Raw genomic sequence first — 12222 nt, forward strand, 5'->3', positions numbered from 1 at the left:
TAAGTCAACCGTTAATATATTTTGATATTTACTGAGCAGTTTTTGAATGTGGGATTGTACTTTGCAGTTTTCGATTCTATTCCATCCATATTTTTCCAGGCCTCAGCTCTTTCTATTCTGCGTTAATGAAGGGTCTTGGAGCAGGAGGACGATTATGGGAATTACTCGAAAGGAAACCAGAGATGCCACTGAACGGTCAGTTACTCCGTCCATTAATGGCCCTATCCAGACTGACTGTGAAACCTCTTGCTGGGGTGCTGTGTCAAGATGCGCAGAGACTCCCCGGGTCACCAGCACTGGCTCTCCCTGGGTTTTAGAGCAGGAGACGCTGCCAGGATCTGTCTTTCTCATTTACGTGAGTGAGCAGATTCTGAAACGAATTGTCAGGTTTCCAGATGACACTAAAATATGAAGAATGGAAACTGACTGTGCAGGCAAGGATTTTGATTCAGTTGAAAATTAGCAGTCAGATGGCAAGTGACATCTAATACCGACAGTGAAAAGTGTTGCACATTGAATGAAATAATGTGTAACACGGGTACAAAATGAACAGAATAGAATTAGCAGCAGACTCATCACTGTCGACACCCAAACATTGTGAGGTAATTTAAAAAACAAGTAGCACAATGCTGCGACTTGTAGCCCAAGCGGTGGATATACGTGGACTGAGGTTACGCCTGTCCTTGGAAATAGAAGCTCAGCATGAATAGAACCGAGGGGCGTTTTTAAAAAGTATTGTTAAAAAATGTTAATCAATTCACATCAACAGAAGCTCACAACTTGTTTGCAGGAAAGAATGTCATACCCTGTAACTTCCGCCATGATCTGCAGCTATCCAGGAACTTTGCTGACGTTTTATTTGCTTCTGTTGTGGGACAAGCTAGTTGATGGGACACGGTGCCGGTGTGGGACACGGTGCCGGTGTGGGACACACAAGTGAGTCTCGTTCATTGAGTCAAGTCCCCTTCGGGTCTTTGGAGGATGAGGTAAAGGTCTGAGTGCTTCCAAAGCAGTGAGTGCCCGAGGCGCTCCCCCCACCCGCCCCCGGCTTGGTCTGTGTGTTGGCAGGAGGAGGAGGAGGAGGAGGAGGAGGAAATTGTCCGTTCCTCAGCTAATCAACGTAAAATTGAACCTGTTTGCAGTTATTAATATGCCTGTTTCTGTTTTGGTCTTAGAGGGAGTGGTTTTGCGGCCCGATCAGTTTAAGGGAGCCATTGAGTTCCGCGGTGTCCGATTTGCCTATCCAACCCGGGAGGAAGCACCAATTTTCAACAACCTTGACCTGTCTGTCCCAGCAGGCTCCGTGATGGCTATTGTTGGGCCCAGTGGCTCAGGAAAATCTACACTAGTGTCTCTGTTGCTGAGGCTGTACGATCCTGTTTCAGGTAAGTTTAAATATGTTTGAATTTGTTATGTTGCCTAATGACTCATAGTAGATACGGTGTCACATGAAAGTAAAACTAAATCCAGTCTAAAATCCAAAATTTTAAATGCTCAACTTGTCTGAATTATTCTGCCACATTCCCTAGGTTTGGGAATTATTCTGCCACGTTCTCTGGGTTTGGGAATTATTATGCCACGTTCTCTGGGTTTGGGAATTATTCTGCCACATTCCCTAGGTTTGGGAATTATTCTGCCACATTCCCTAGGTTTGGGAATTATTCTGCCACATTCTCTGGGTTTGGGAATTATTCTGCCACATTCTCTGGGTTTGGGAATTATTCTGCCACATTCTCTGGGTTTGGGAATTATTCTGCCACCTTCTCTGGGTTTGGGAATTATTCTGCCACCTTCTCTGGGTTTGGGAATTATTCTGCCACGTTCTCTGGGTTTGGGAATTATTCTGCCACATTCCCTAGGTTTGGGAATTATTCTGCCACATTCCCTAGGTTTGGGAATTATTCTGCCACATTCTCTGGGTTTGGGAATTATTCTGCCACGTTCCCTAGGTTTGGAAATTATTCTGCCACGTTCTCTGGGTTTGGGAATTATTCTGCCACGTTCTCTGGGTTTGGGAATTATTCTGCCACATTCCCTAGGTTTGGGAATTATTCTGCCACGTTCTCTGGGTTTGGGAATTATTCTGCCACGTTCTCTGGGTTTGGGAATTATTCTGCCACCTTCTCTGGGTTTGGGAATTATTCTGCCACATTCCCTAGGTTTGGGAATTATTCTGCCACCTTCTCTGGGTTTGGGAATTATTCTGCCACATTCTCTGGGTTTGGGAATTATTCTGCCACATTCTCTGGGTTTGGGAATTATTCTGCCACATTCTCTGGGTTTGGGAATTATTCTGCCACGTTCTCTGGGTTTGGGAATTATTCTGCCACATTCTCTGGGTTTGGGAATTATTCTGCCACCTTCTCTGGGTTTGGGAATTATTCTGCCACATTCCCTGGGTTTGGGAATTATTCTGCCACATTCTCTGGGTTTGGGAATTATTCTGCCACATTCTCTGGGTTTGGGAATTATTCTGCCACATTCCCTAGGTTTGGGAATTATTCTGCCACATTCCCTAGGTTTGGGAATTATTCTGCCACGTTCTCTGGGTTTGGGAATTATTCTGCCACATTCCCTAGGTTTGGGAATTATTCTGCCACATTCTCTGGGTTTGGGAATTATTCTGCCACATTCTCTGGGTTTGGGAATTATTCTGCCACGTTCTCTGGGTTTGGGAATTATTCTGCCACATTCTCTGGGTTTGGGAATTATTCTGCCACCTTCTCTGGGTTTGGGAATTATTCTGCCACATTCCCTAGGTTTGGGAATTATTCTGCCACGTTCTCTGGGTTTGGGAATTATTCTGCCACGTTCTCTGGGTTTGGGAATTATTCTGCCACCTTCTCTGGGTTTGGGAATTATTCTGCCACATTCCCTAGGTTTGGGAATTATTCTGCCACCTTCTCTGGGTTTGGGAATTATTCTGCCACATTCTCTAGGTTTGGGAATTATTCTGCCACATTCTCTGGGTTTGGGAATTATTCTGCCACATTCTCTGGGTTTGGGAATTATTCTGCCACGTTCTCTGGGTTTGGGAATTATTCTGCCACATTCTCTGGGTTTGGGAATTATTCTGCCACCTTCTCTGGGTTTGGGAATTATTCTGCCACATTCCCTGGGTTTGGGAATTATTCTGCCACATTCTCTGGGTTTGGGAATTATTCTGCCACATTCTCTGGGTTTGGGAATTATTCTGCCACATTCCCTAGGTTTGGGAATTATTCTGCCACATTCCCTAGGTTTGGGAATTATTCTGCCACGTTCTCTGGGTTTGGGAATTATTCTGCCACATTCCCTAGGTTTGGGAATTATTCTGCCACATTCTCTGGGTTTGGGAATTATTCTGCCACGTTCTCTGGGTTTGGGAATTATTCTGCCACATTCTCTGGGTTTGGGAATTATTCTGCCACCTTCTCTGGGTGTGACCTGAGGGCTGCCATTTTATCCTTCCCTGGGGGACTGTGGGTAATGCAATGGCCAATGGGAGTCCATGGCATGAAGCAGTAAGGATTTAGAAAGCATGATGTTTCTGTTTCAGGTAGCATCACTGTCGATGGCCACGATGTACGGAGGCTGAATCCACATTGGTTGCGAAAAAGCATGGGTGCAGTGAATCAGGTAAAATGGGGGTACAAGAATCGGGTAAAATAGGGTTCAGAAAAAAGGTGGGTACAAGAATCAGGTAAAATGGGGGGGTGCAGGGAGTTGGGTGGATAGGGGGGGTGAGGCGCGTCGGGTGGAACAGAGGTGCGTGGAGTCGGGTGGAACGGGGGTACGGTCTTGTTCCGAATTACTATTAGGCTTTGTTGCTATGGATGTTTTTGCTTCCCAGGAGCCAGTTTTGTTCTCCTGCTCGATTGCGGAGAACATTGCATACGGAGCAGTCCAGCCCTCCCAGCTGACAATGGAAGATGTTGAAAAAGCCGCCAAGATTGCCAATGCCTACGGGTTCATCCGCAGCTTCCCCAAGGGCTTTCAAACCGTGGTCGGGGAGAAAGGCATCTTGCTCTCAGGTGAGCTAACCAGGCTGGGACATCTTCATCCATCTCCTTGTAAAGACTGCATTGGAAGGCTGTTCAGGATCTCCACACCCTTGGCTAACGTCCTCCTGTTTCCTTGCTAGGTGGCCAGAAGCAGAGAGTTGCTATCGCTCGAGCTCTGCTGAAGGTGAGGCTCTTGTCCTGGATTTTTACATTCCATTGATCTTTTCTTATTCAAATAGCAACTGAGGGCCATGCACCAGAACTCGGTGAGATACCGAACTGCAATTCTCGAATGATAAAGGTGAGGTAGCTTTTAAGACTTTTCACTGCAGACTGTGCAGGTGGAGTTTGTACTGATTCTCTGTACTGCAGCAATTAATGGGTACTAACTGACCGAGACATAGAGTAAGTAATATAAAAGAAAGACTTGCATTTAAATAGTGCCTTTCACAACCTCAGGACGTCCCAAAGTGCTTTACAGCCAATGAAGTACATTTGAAGTGTAGTCACTGTTGTAATGTAGGAGTATACAATACTGTGCTCTGTTAATCTGCATAGTACATTTGGTCAACCAATCAACTCCTGGTTTTGAGGCTCTACTGGAGTTGTAATTAGCTTAAAATAAAGATTTGAATAATAATTTATTTCCCCCCCCCCCCCCCCCCCAATTTTTATAGATATATAACTGGGCACAGTATTCCAGTTGTGGTCAAACCAGTGTTTTATGAAGGTTCATCGTGACTTCCTTGCTTTTGTACCCTGCTTCGATTTACAAAGCCCATGATCCCGTCTGCTTTTTTTTAACCGCTTTCTCAACCTGCCCTGCCACCTTCAATGATTTGTGCACATATACCCCCAGATCTCTCTGTTCCTGTACCCCTTTTAGAGTTGTGCCCTCTAGTTTATATTGCCTCTCCTCATTCTTCCTACTGAAATGTATCACTTCGCATTTTTCTGCGTTAAATTTCATCTGCCATATGTCCGCCCATGCCACCAGCCTGTCTATATCCTCTTCAAGTCTATCACTGTCCTTCTCCCTGTTCACTACCCTTCCAAGTTTTGTGTCATTTGCAAATTTTGAAATTGTGCCCTGTACACCCAAGTCCAAGTCATTAATATATATCAAGAAAAGCAGTGGTCCCAGCACCGACCCCTGGGGAACACCACTGTACACCTCCCTCCAGTCCGAAAAACAACCATTCACCACCACTCTCTGTTTCCTGTCCCTTAGCCAATTCTGTATCCACGTTTCTACTGCCCCCTTTATTCCGTGGGCCGCAATCTTGATGATGAGCCTACCATGCGGCACTTTATCAAACGTCTTTTGAAAGTCCATATACACCACATCAACTGCGTTGCCCTCATCTACCCTCTCTGTTACCTCATCAAAAAACTCTATCAGGTTAGTTAAACCCTTTCTTGAACAAGGGTGTAACATTTGCAATTCTCCAGTCCTCTGGCACCACCCCCATATCTACGGATGTTTGGAAGATTATGGCCAGCACCTCTGCAATTTCCACCTTTACTTCCCTCGGCAACCTAGAATGTATCCCATCCGGACCAGACGACTTATCTACTTTAAGTACAGCCAGCCTTTCGAGTACCTCTTCTTTTATCAATTTTTAGCCCATCCAGTATCTCGACTATATTTTGTTTACTGAGACTCTGGCAGCATCATCTTCCTCGGTAAACAGATGCAAAGTACTCATTTAGTACCTCGGCCATCCCCTCTGCCTCCATGAGTAGATCTCCTTTATGGTCCCTAATTGGCCTCACCTCTCCTTTTACTACCCGTTTACTGTTTACATGCCTGTGGAAGACTTTTGGATTCCCTTTTATGTTGGCCACCAGTCTATTCTCATACTCTCTCTTTGCCCCTCTTATTTCCTTTTTCACTTCCCCTCTGTGCTTTCTATATTCTGCCTGGTTCTCTCTTGTGTTATCAACCTGACACCTGTCATATGTCCCTTTTTTCCATTTCATCTTACTCACTATCTCTTTTGTCATCCAGGAAGCTCGGTCTTTAGTTGCCCTCCTTTCCCCCTCGTTGGAATGTACCAAGACTGTACCCGAACCATCTCCTCCTTAAAGGCCGCCCACTGTTCAATTACAGTTTTGCCTGCCAATCTTTGATTCCAATTTACCCGGGCCAGATCAGTTCTCATCCCATTGAAACTGGTCCTCCTCCAATTGAGTATTTTTACTTTAGAGTGGGTCCGTGTCCTTTTCCATAGCTATTCTAAACCTTATGGTACTAGGATCGCTGCTCCCTAAATGCTCCCCCACTGACACTTGCTCCACTTGGCCCACCTCATTCCCTAGAACCAAGTCCAGCAATGCCTCCTTCCTCATTGGGCCGGAAATGTACTGGTCAAGAAAGTTCTCCTGAACACATTTCAAAAATTCCTCCTCCTCTTTGCCCCTTGTATTATTATTGTTATCCCAGTCTATATTAGGATAGTTGAAGTCCCCCATTATCACTACTCTTTGGTTTTGCACCTCTCTGTAATTTCCCTGCAAATTTTCTCCTCTATATCCTTCCCACTAGTTGGTGGCCTATAGAATACACCCAGTAGTGTAATGGCACCTCTTTTATTTCTTAACTCTAACCAAATAGATTCTGTCCTTGACCCCTCCAGGACATCCTCTCTCTCCAGCGCTGCAATATTCTCCTGAATCAATACTGTCACCACCATTTTCTTTCCCTCCCTATCTTTCCTGGACACCTTGTATCCAGGAATATTTAGTACCCAATCCTGCCCTTTTTTGAGCCAGGTCTCCATTATCACCACATCATATCATATTCCCATGTGGCTTTTTGCACCTGCAGCTCACCGACCTTGTTGTAGTGCTATCTGTCTCCCCCAATCCTTTGTGCACCTTGTTTCTCCTTTTCAATGCTGCATCCTAGTGCCCATTCCCCTGCCAAATTAGTTTAAACCCCCCCCACACACAGACAGCACGAGCGAACCTCCCCGCGAGGACATTGGTCCCAGCTCCGTTGAGGTGCAACCCATCTGGCCTGTAAAGGTCCCACCTCCCAGAACTGGCCCCAATGCCCCAGGAATCTGAAGCCCTCCCTCCTGCACCATCTCTCTAGCCATGCATCTATCTGCTCTATCCTCCTATTTCTATACTCACTAGTGCGTGACACTGGGAGTAATCCGGAAATTACTACCTTTTGAGATCCTGCTTCTCTTTCCTAACTCCCTAAAATCTGCCTGCAGGACCTCATCCCTCTTTCTACCTATGTCATTGGTACTGATATGGACCACGACCTCTGGCTGTTCAGTAACTTGCTTTGTAACTTTGGGTGTCTCTTCGAATTGCAGACTTTGAATGTGAGAAATGAAGATCTATTTACAGTTAGTAAGGTTCCCTCCTGATAGCAGACACCTATAATAATTTTGGAATCGTACTGGTTTCGGGTATTGAGAGAGTTAACCGATAGTTACATTTCTTTTTGTTCCTTTTTAGAACCCCAAAATTCTACTGCTGGATGAAGCTACCAGGTGAGAGATTGCAGGGCTATAAACTGGTGATGCAAGAGCTTAATGTTGAAAGAATTTCTTTCAATTTGTTGGCAATCTTTGCTACAACACAGTAATTAGCAAACCCAACGAGTAAGGAAATTAAGTGAACTAACAACATGCAATTATATTGTGCCTTCAACATTTCAAAGGCACTTCACAATCGGGGGGTCAACCCTCGGTTTAACGGAGGAGTCGGAGGAGTTGGGGGACTTGGCTGAAGGCAGAGCTGGAGAGGTCAGTTTAAACAAGGAGTCTGAAGGTCGTGAAAGCTATAGAAAGGAAGGGGGTTTAGGAGAGAGTTCCAGAATGTGGGGTTGGATAACTTAAGGGTCTGCTGCTGATGAAAGAGCAGAGGGAAGGGGGACTGCACAGAAGAAAGGGAAGAACAGAGGGTCCAAGAAAGGATTTAGAGGTTCAGGAGGTTGCAGAGGTAGAGTCGAGCAAAGCTCGAGACAAGTATAAGAATTTTGAAGTGGTTTAGCTTAGACAGGGACCCATTGGAGGTCAGTGAGGACAGGGTAAGATGTGGATGGTGGACTCTTGAATGAGTTGTGACTTATCTGGGGTGGAGCTTACAAGGTTGGCATGCAGGTCTTTGGAAATATCGAGCCTGAAGGTGATAAAGGCATAGGTGAGGGTTTCAGTGATGGTCGGTGTGTGTTCGAGATAGAGGTGGGCTATATTGTGCAGATTATATTGTTAATGGACAGCTCAGCTCCAAGACAGGCAGCGCGCTGAGGTGGTGGGACTTCAGGGTGAACCTGAACGGGGGACCAGGAAATGGGGTGGGCTCAGAGGCTAAGGTGTGAAGTTCGTAGCGGGAGCTGAACAGGTGACTGGCGCTATTGTCAAGCAGCAGGAAATTCCAGCACAACTGCGACTTGATCTCAGACAAGAGTCACGTGGCAAGTCATGGAATCGAGGGTAGTGGAGGTGTCGAAGCAAAGTTGGTTCAGTTGAAATTGAAGTTACATTCTTCATATTTTCCAATAATATATTTAAGGATGCTCACCATTAATATCTTTGTGTGGAAAATTGTGTTGGGATTTGTTTCCAGTATTCTTGACTGGGATCGTGAATATTAGTCTGCTATGGTGAACATGTCCCATTCTGTTGATCACAGTGATATATGACCTTTGGTAAGTCTGCTTTCAAAATGCTCTGAAATTCCCTGTCATTTCAGAGTTAAATATAATGTAAATTCGGGACAGACTGTGAACGAGAGCCCTGAAGGTGGGAGACTCCACTCCCACTGCGGAGTCTCTCAACGGGAATGAAAATCGGAGAATCGTGTGCTGATTCAGGGTGGTCTAAAGTTTCTGGCTATTGTAGTCAAATGGCAGAAAATTGGACACCATCAATCAGTGACTTCACTCCATGGCTGTCTGCCCGATCCCCTCAGGTGAGGCTGGGAGTGGACGGTCACAATCTCCGGGCTAGAATGTTTCCATGTTTATTGTCTGGTTCAGAAATTGAAGTTTGAAGTTGCCATGCATTATGTAAATTAATGCAATGGATTATTTAAATTTGTGCAATAAAGTTCTGGAATAAAACAAGCAGTTAAAAAGGGGTTTCATATATTCACACTCCCCATCTCTGTAAGACTGTATCTTTGTAACTACAGGACTTCAGTTACTCGACAAGAGAGGATTCCAAATTAAACTTAATTTAGCCTTAAGCTCCTGAATGTTTGACTGGTTTGAAATCTGATTGGAACCACACTAAGCAAACATTTATGTTTTTTTTTGCCTATTTCATCTTCCTATTATTCATCTACATCCCAGAGTACTAAAGGAAGTGGCCCTGGAAATAGTGGATGCATTGGTGATCATCTTCCAAAATTCTATAGACTCTGGAACAATTCCTACAAATTGGAGGGTGGCAAATGTAACCCCACTATTTAAAAAAGGAGTGAGAGAAAAAACAGGGAATTACAGACCAGTTAGCATAACATCAGTAGTGGGGAAAATGCTGGAGTCTATTACAAAAGAGGTGATAACAGAACATTTGGAAGGCATTAACGGGATTGGACAAAGTCAGCATGGGTTTATGAAAGGGAAATCATGCTTAACAAATCTACTGGAGTTTTTTGAGGATGTAATTAGTAGAATAGATAGGGGAGAACCAGTGGATGTGGTGTATTTGGATTTTCAGAAGGCTTTTGATAAGGTCCCACACAAGAGGTTAGTGTGCAAAATTAAAGCACATGGGATTGGGGGGAATATACTGGCATGGATTGAGAATTGGTTGACAGACAGGAAACGGAGAGTAGGAATAAACGGGTCTTTTTCCGGGTGGCAGGCAGTGACTAGTGGGGTACCGCAGGGATCAGTGCTTGGGCCCCAGCTATTCACAATATATATCAATGATTTGGATGAGGGAACTAAATGTAACATTTACAAGTTTACAGACGACACAAAGCTGGGGTGGAATGTGAGCTGTGAGGAGGATGCAAAGAGGCTCCAATGTGATTTAGACAAGTTGGGTGAGTGGGCAAGAACATGGCAGATGCAGTATAATGTGGATAAATGTGAGATTATCCACTTTGGTTGTAAAAACTGAAAGGCAGATTATTATCTGAATGGTGATAGATTGGGAAAAGGGGAGGTGCAACGAGACCTGGGTGTCCTTGTACACCAGTCACTGAAAGCGAGCATTCAGATGCAGCAAGCAGTTAGGAAGGCGAATGGTATGTTGGCCTTCATTGCAAGAGGGTGAGAGTACAGGAGCAGGGATGTCTTACTGAAGTTTTACAGGGCCTTGGTGAGACCACATCTGGAGTATTGTGTGCAGTTTTGGTCTCCTTATCTGAGGAAGGATGTCCTTGCCATGGAGGGAGTGCAACGAAGGTTTACCAGACTGATTCCTGGGATGGCAGGACTGACGTATGAGGAGAGATTGGGTCGACTAGGCCTATATTCACTAGAGTTTAGACGAATGAGAGGTGATCTCATCGAAACATATAAAATTCTAACAGGACTAGACAGACTAGATGCAGGGAGGATGTTCCCGATGGCTGGGGAGTCCAGAACCAGGGGTCACAGTCTCAGGATACGGGGTATGCCATTTAGAACCGAGGTGAGGAGAAATTTCTTCACTCAGAGGGTGGTGAACCTGTGGAATTCTCTATCACAGAAGGCAGTGGAGGCCAAGTCATTTGATGTATTCAAGGAGACAGATATATTTCTTAATGCTAAAGGGATCAAGGGATATGGGGAAAAACCGGGTACTGAGTTAGGCGATCAGCCATGATCATTTTGAATGGCGGAGCAGGCCCGAAGGGCCGAACGGCCGACTCTTGCTCCTATTTTCTATGTTTCTATGTTTAGTGCTCCTCCTCTTAATGGTTTTCTCCTCACTCCAGTGCGCTGGATTCAGAGAATGAGTTCTTGGTACAAGAAGCCTTGGACCGACTAATGGTGGGACGAACAGTGCTGATCATTGCCCATCGCCTGTCAACCATTCAGAATGCAGATGCTGTTGCCGTCCTTGATCAGGGCAAGATCACTGAATGTGGGACACCCCACCAACTTCTTGCAAATCCCGACGGATTATTTCGAAAACTTGTGGAGAAACAGACGTTTTTACAGGACAGTCGAAGACTTGTATTGAATGTGTAAATGTGCCTAAACTTTGATAATTTTCCCCCCCAAAAAAATGCATCAAGGCCAAGATGGGGTTCTGATTGACAGCAGGACTGATTGGTAAGGTAGATTTTAAGCCTGCGACTCTGCACAGAGAGAGTTCAGGATCTCGGCCATAGCACTGTGGGAGATGGTGAACAGTGAATGGTGCTCACTCAGTGGGAGTCACCCCTGAGCCACATCTCACAGGATCGTTGGACCCTGGACAAGTCTCCAACATGAGCTCTTGAACGGGGAAAGGTGCAGACAGACTCTGGGAAAACGAGGAAACAAACTTTTCAATGACCAAAGCTTCTCTTCCACAAAGTTTTTTAAACTTTTATGTCTTTTGGGAGCTGCCTTAAAGGAGTGGGAGAGACCCAAGTTTGAAAGTAACTTTCCCCAAGTGATACGCGGGACACCAAATTCTTCTGTGACGTTGAAGTAAAAAACTTGGACTGGTTGGTGAAACTGACTGTTTACAGAATGTGTATAGTTCTGTGTGTTTTGTGAAATTCAGGAGTATAGTAAAATCTTTATAATTCAGTGGAAATGTTGAATTGAATAATCAGTCCTGGTTATGTATAAATACGTATATGGATTTTAAATTGCTTCTACAAATACGCTTCATAGTATCATAGTAGGCACAGCACAGGAGAAGGCCATTCGAGCCTGTGCCAGCTCTTTGACTGAGATATACAATTAGTCCCACACACCTGCTCTTTCCCCGTAGCCCTGTAAATTTTTTACCTTGAAGTATTTATCAAATTCCCTTCTGAAAGTTATTATTGAATCTGCTTCCACCGCCCTTTCAGGCAGCGCATTCCAGATCAGAACAACTCGCTGCGTTTTAAAACAAAAAAGGTTTCCTCATGTCACCTCTGGCTCTTTTGCCAATCACTTTAAATGTGTGTCCTCTGGTTACCGACCCCTCTGCCACTGGAAACAGTTTCTCCTTATTTATTGAGAACAATCCCAGCTTCTCCAGTCTCTCCATAACTGGAGTCTCTCATCCCTGGTACCATTCTAGTAAATCTTTTCTGCACCCTCTCAAGGCCTTGACATCCTTCCTAAAGTGCGGTG

General features: G+C 44.9%; 1 protein-coding gene across 1 annotated transcript in view; it reads left to right on the forward strand.

The window, feature by feature from the left end:
* abcb10 (ATP-binding cassette, sub-family B (MDR/TAP), member 10) overlaps window positions 1-11685 on the forward strand; it is a 30220-nt gene extending 18535 nt beyond the window's left edge. Inside the window, exons 7-13 of the mRNA XM_067989541.1 lie at window positions 100-195; window positions 1176-1385; window positions 3539-3618; window positions 3833-4013; window positions 4124-4167; window positions 7461-7495; window positions 10881-11685. Of these exons, the coding sequence (XP_067845642.1) occupies window positions 100-195; window positions 1176-1385; window positions 3539-3618; window positions 3833-4013; window positions 4124-4167; window positions 7461-7495; window positions 10881-11136 (902 nt within the window). The 3' untranslated portion in view covers window positions 11137-11685. The remainder of the gene's footprint in view (window positions 1-99; window positions 196-1175; window positions 1386-3538; window positions 3619-3832; window positions 4014-4123; window positions 4168-7460; window positions 7496-10880) is intronic.
* Window positions 11686-12222: the final 537 nt, after the last annotated feature.

Source organism: Heptranchias perlo, chromosome 8, assembly GCF_035084215.1.
Source record: "Heptranchias perlo isolate sHepPer1 chromosome 8, sHepPer1.hap1, whole genome shotgun sequence".
NCBI lineage: Eukaryota > Metazoa > Chordata > Chondrichthyes > Hexanchiformes > Hexanchidae > Heptranchias > Heptranchias perlo.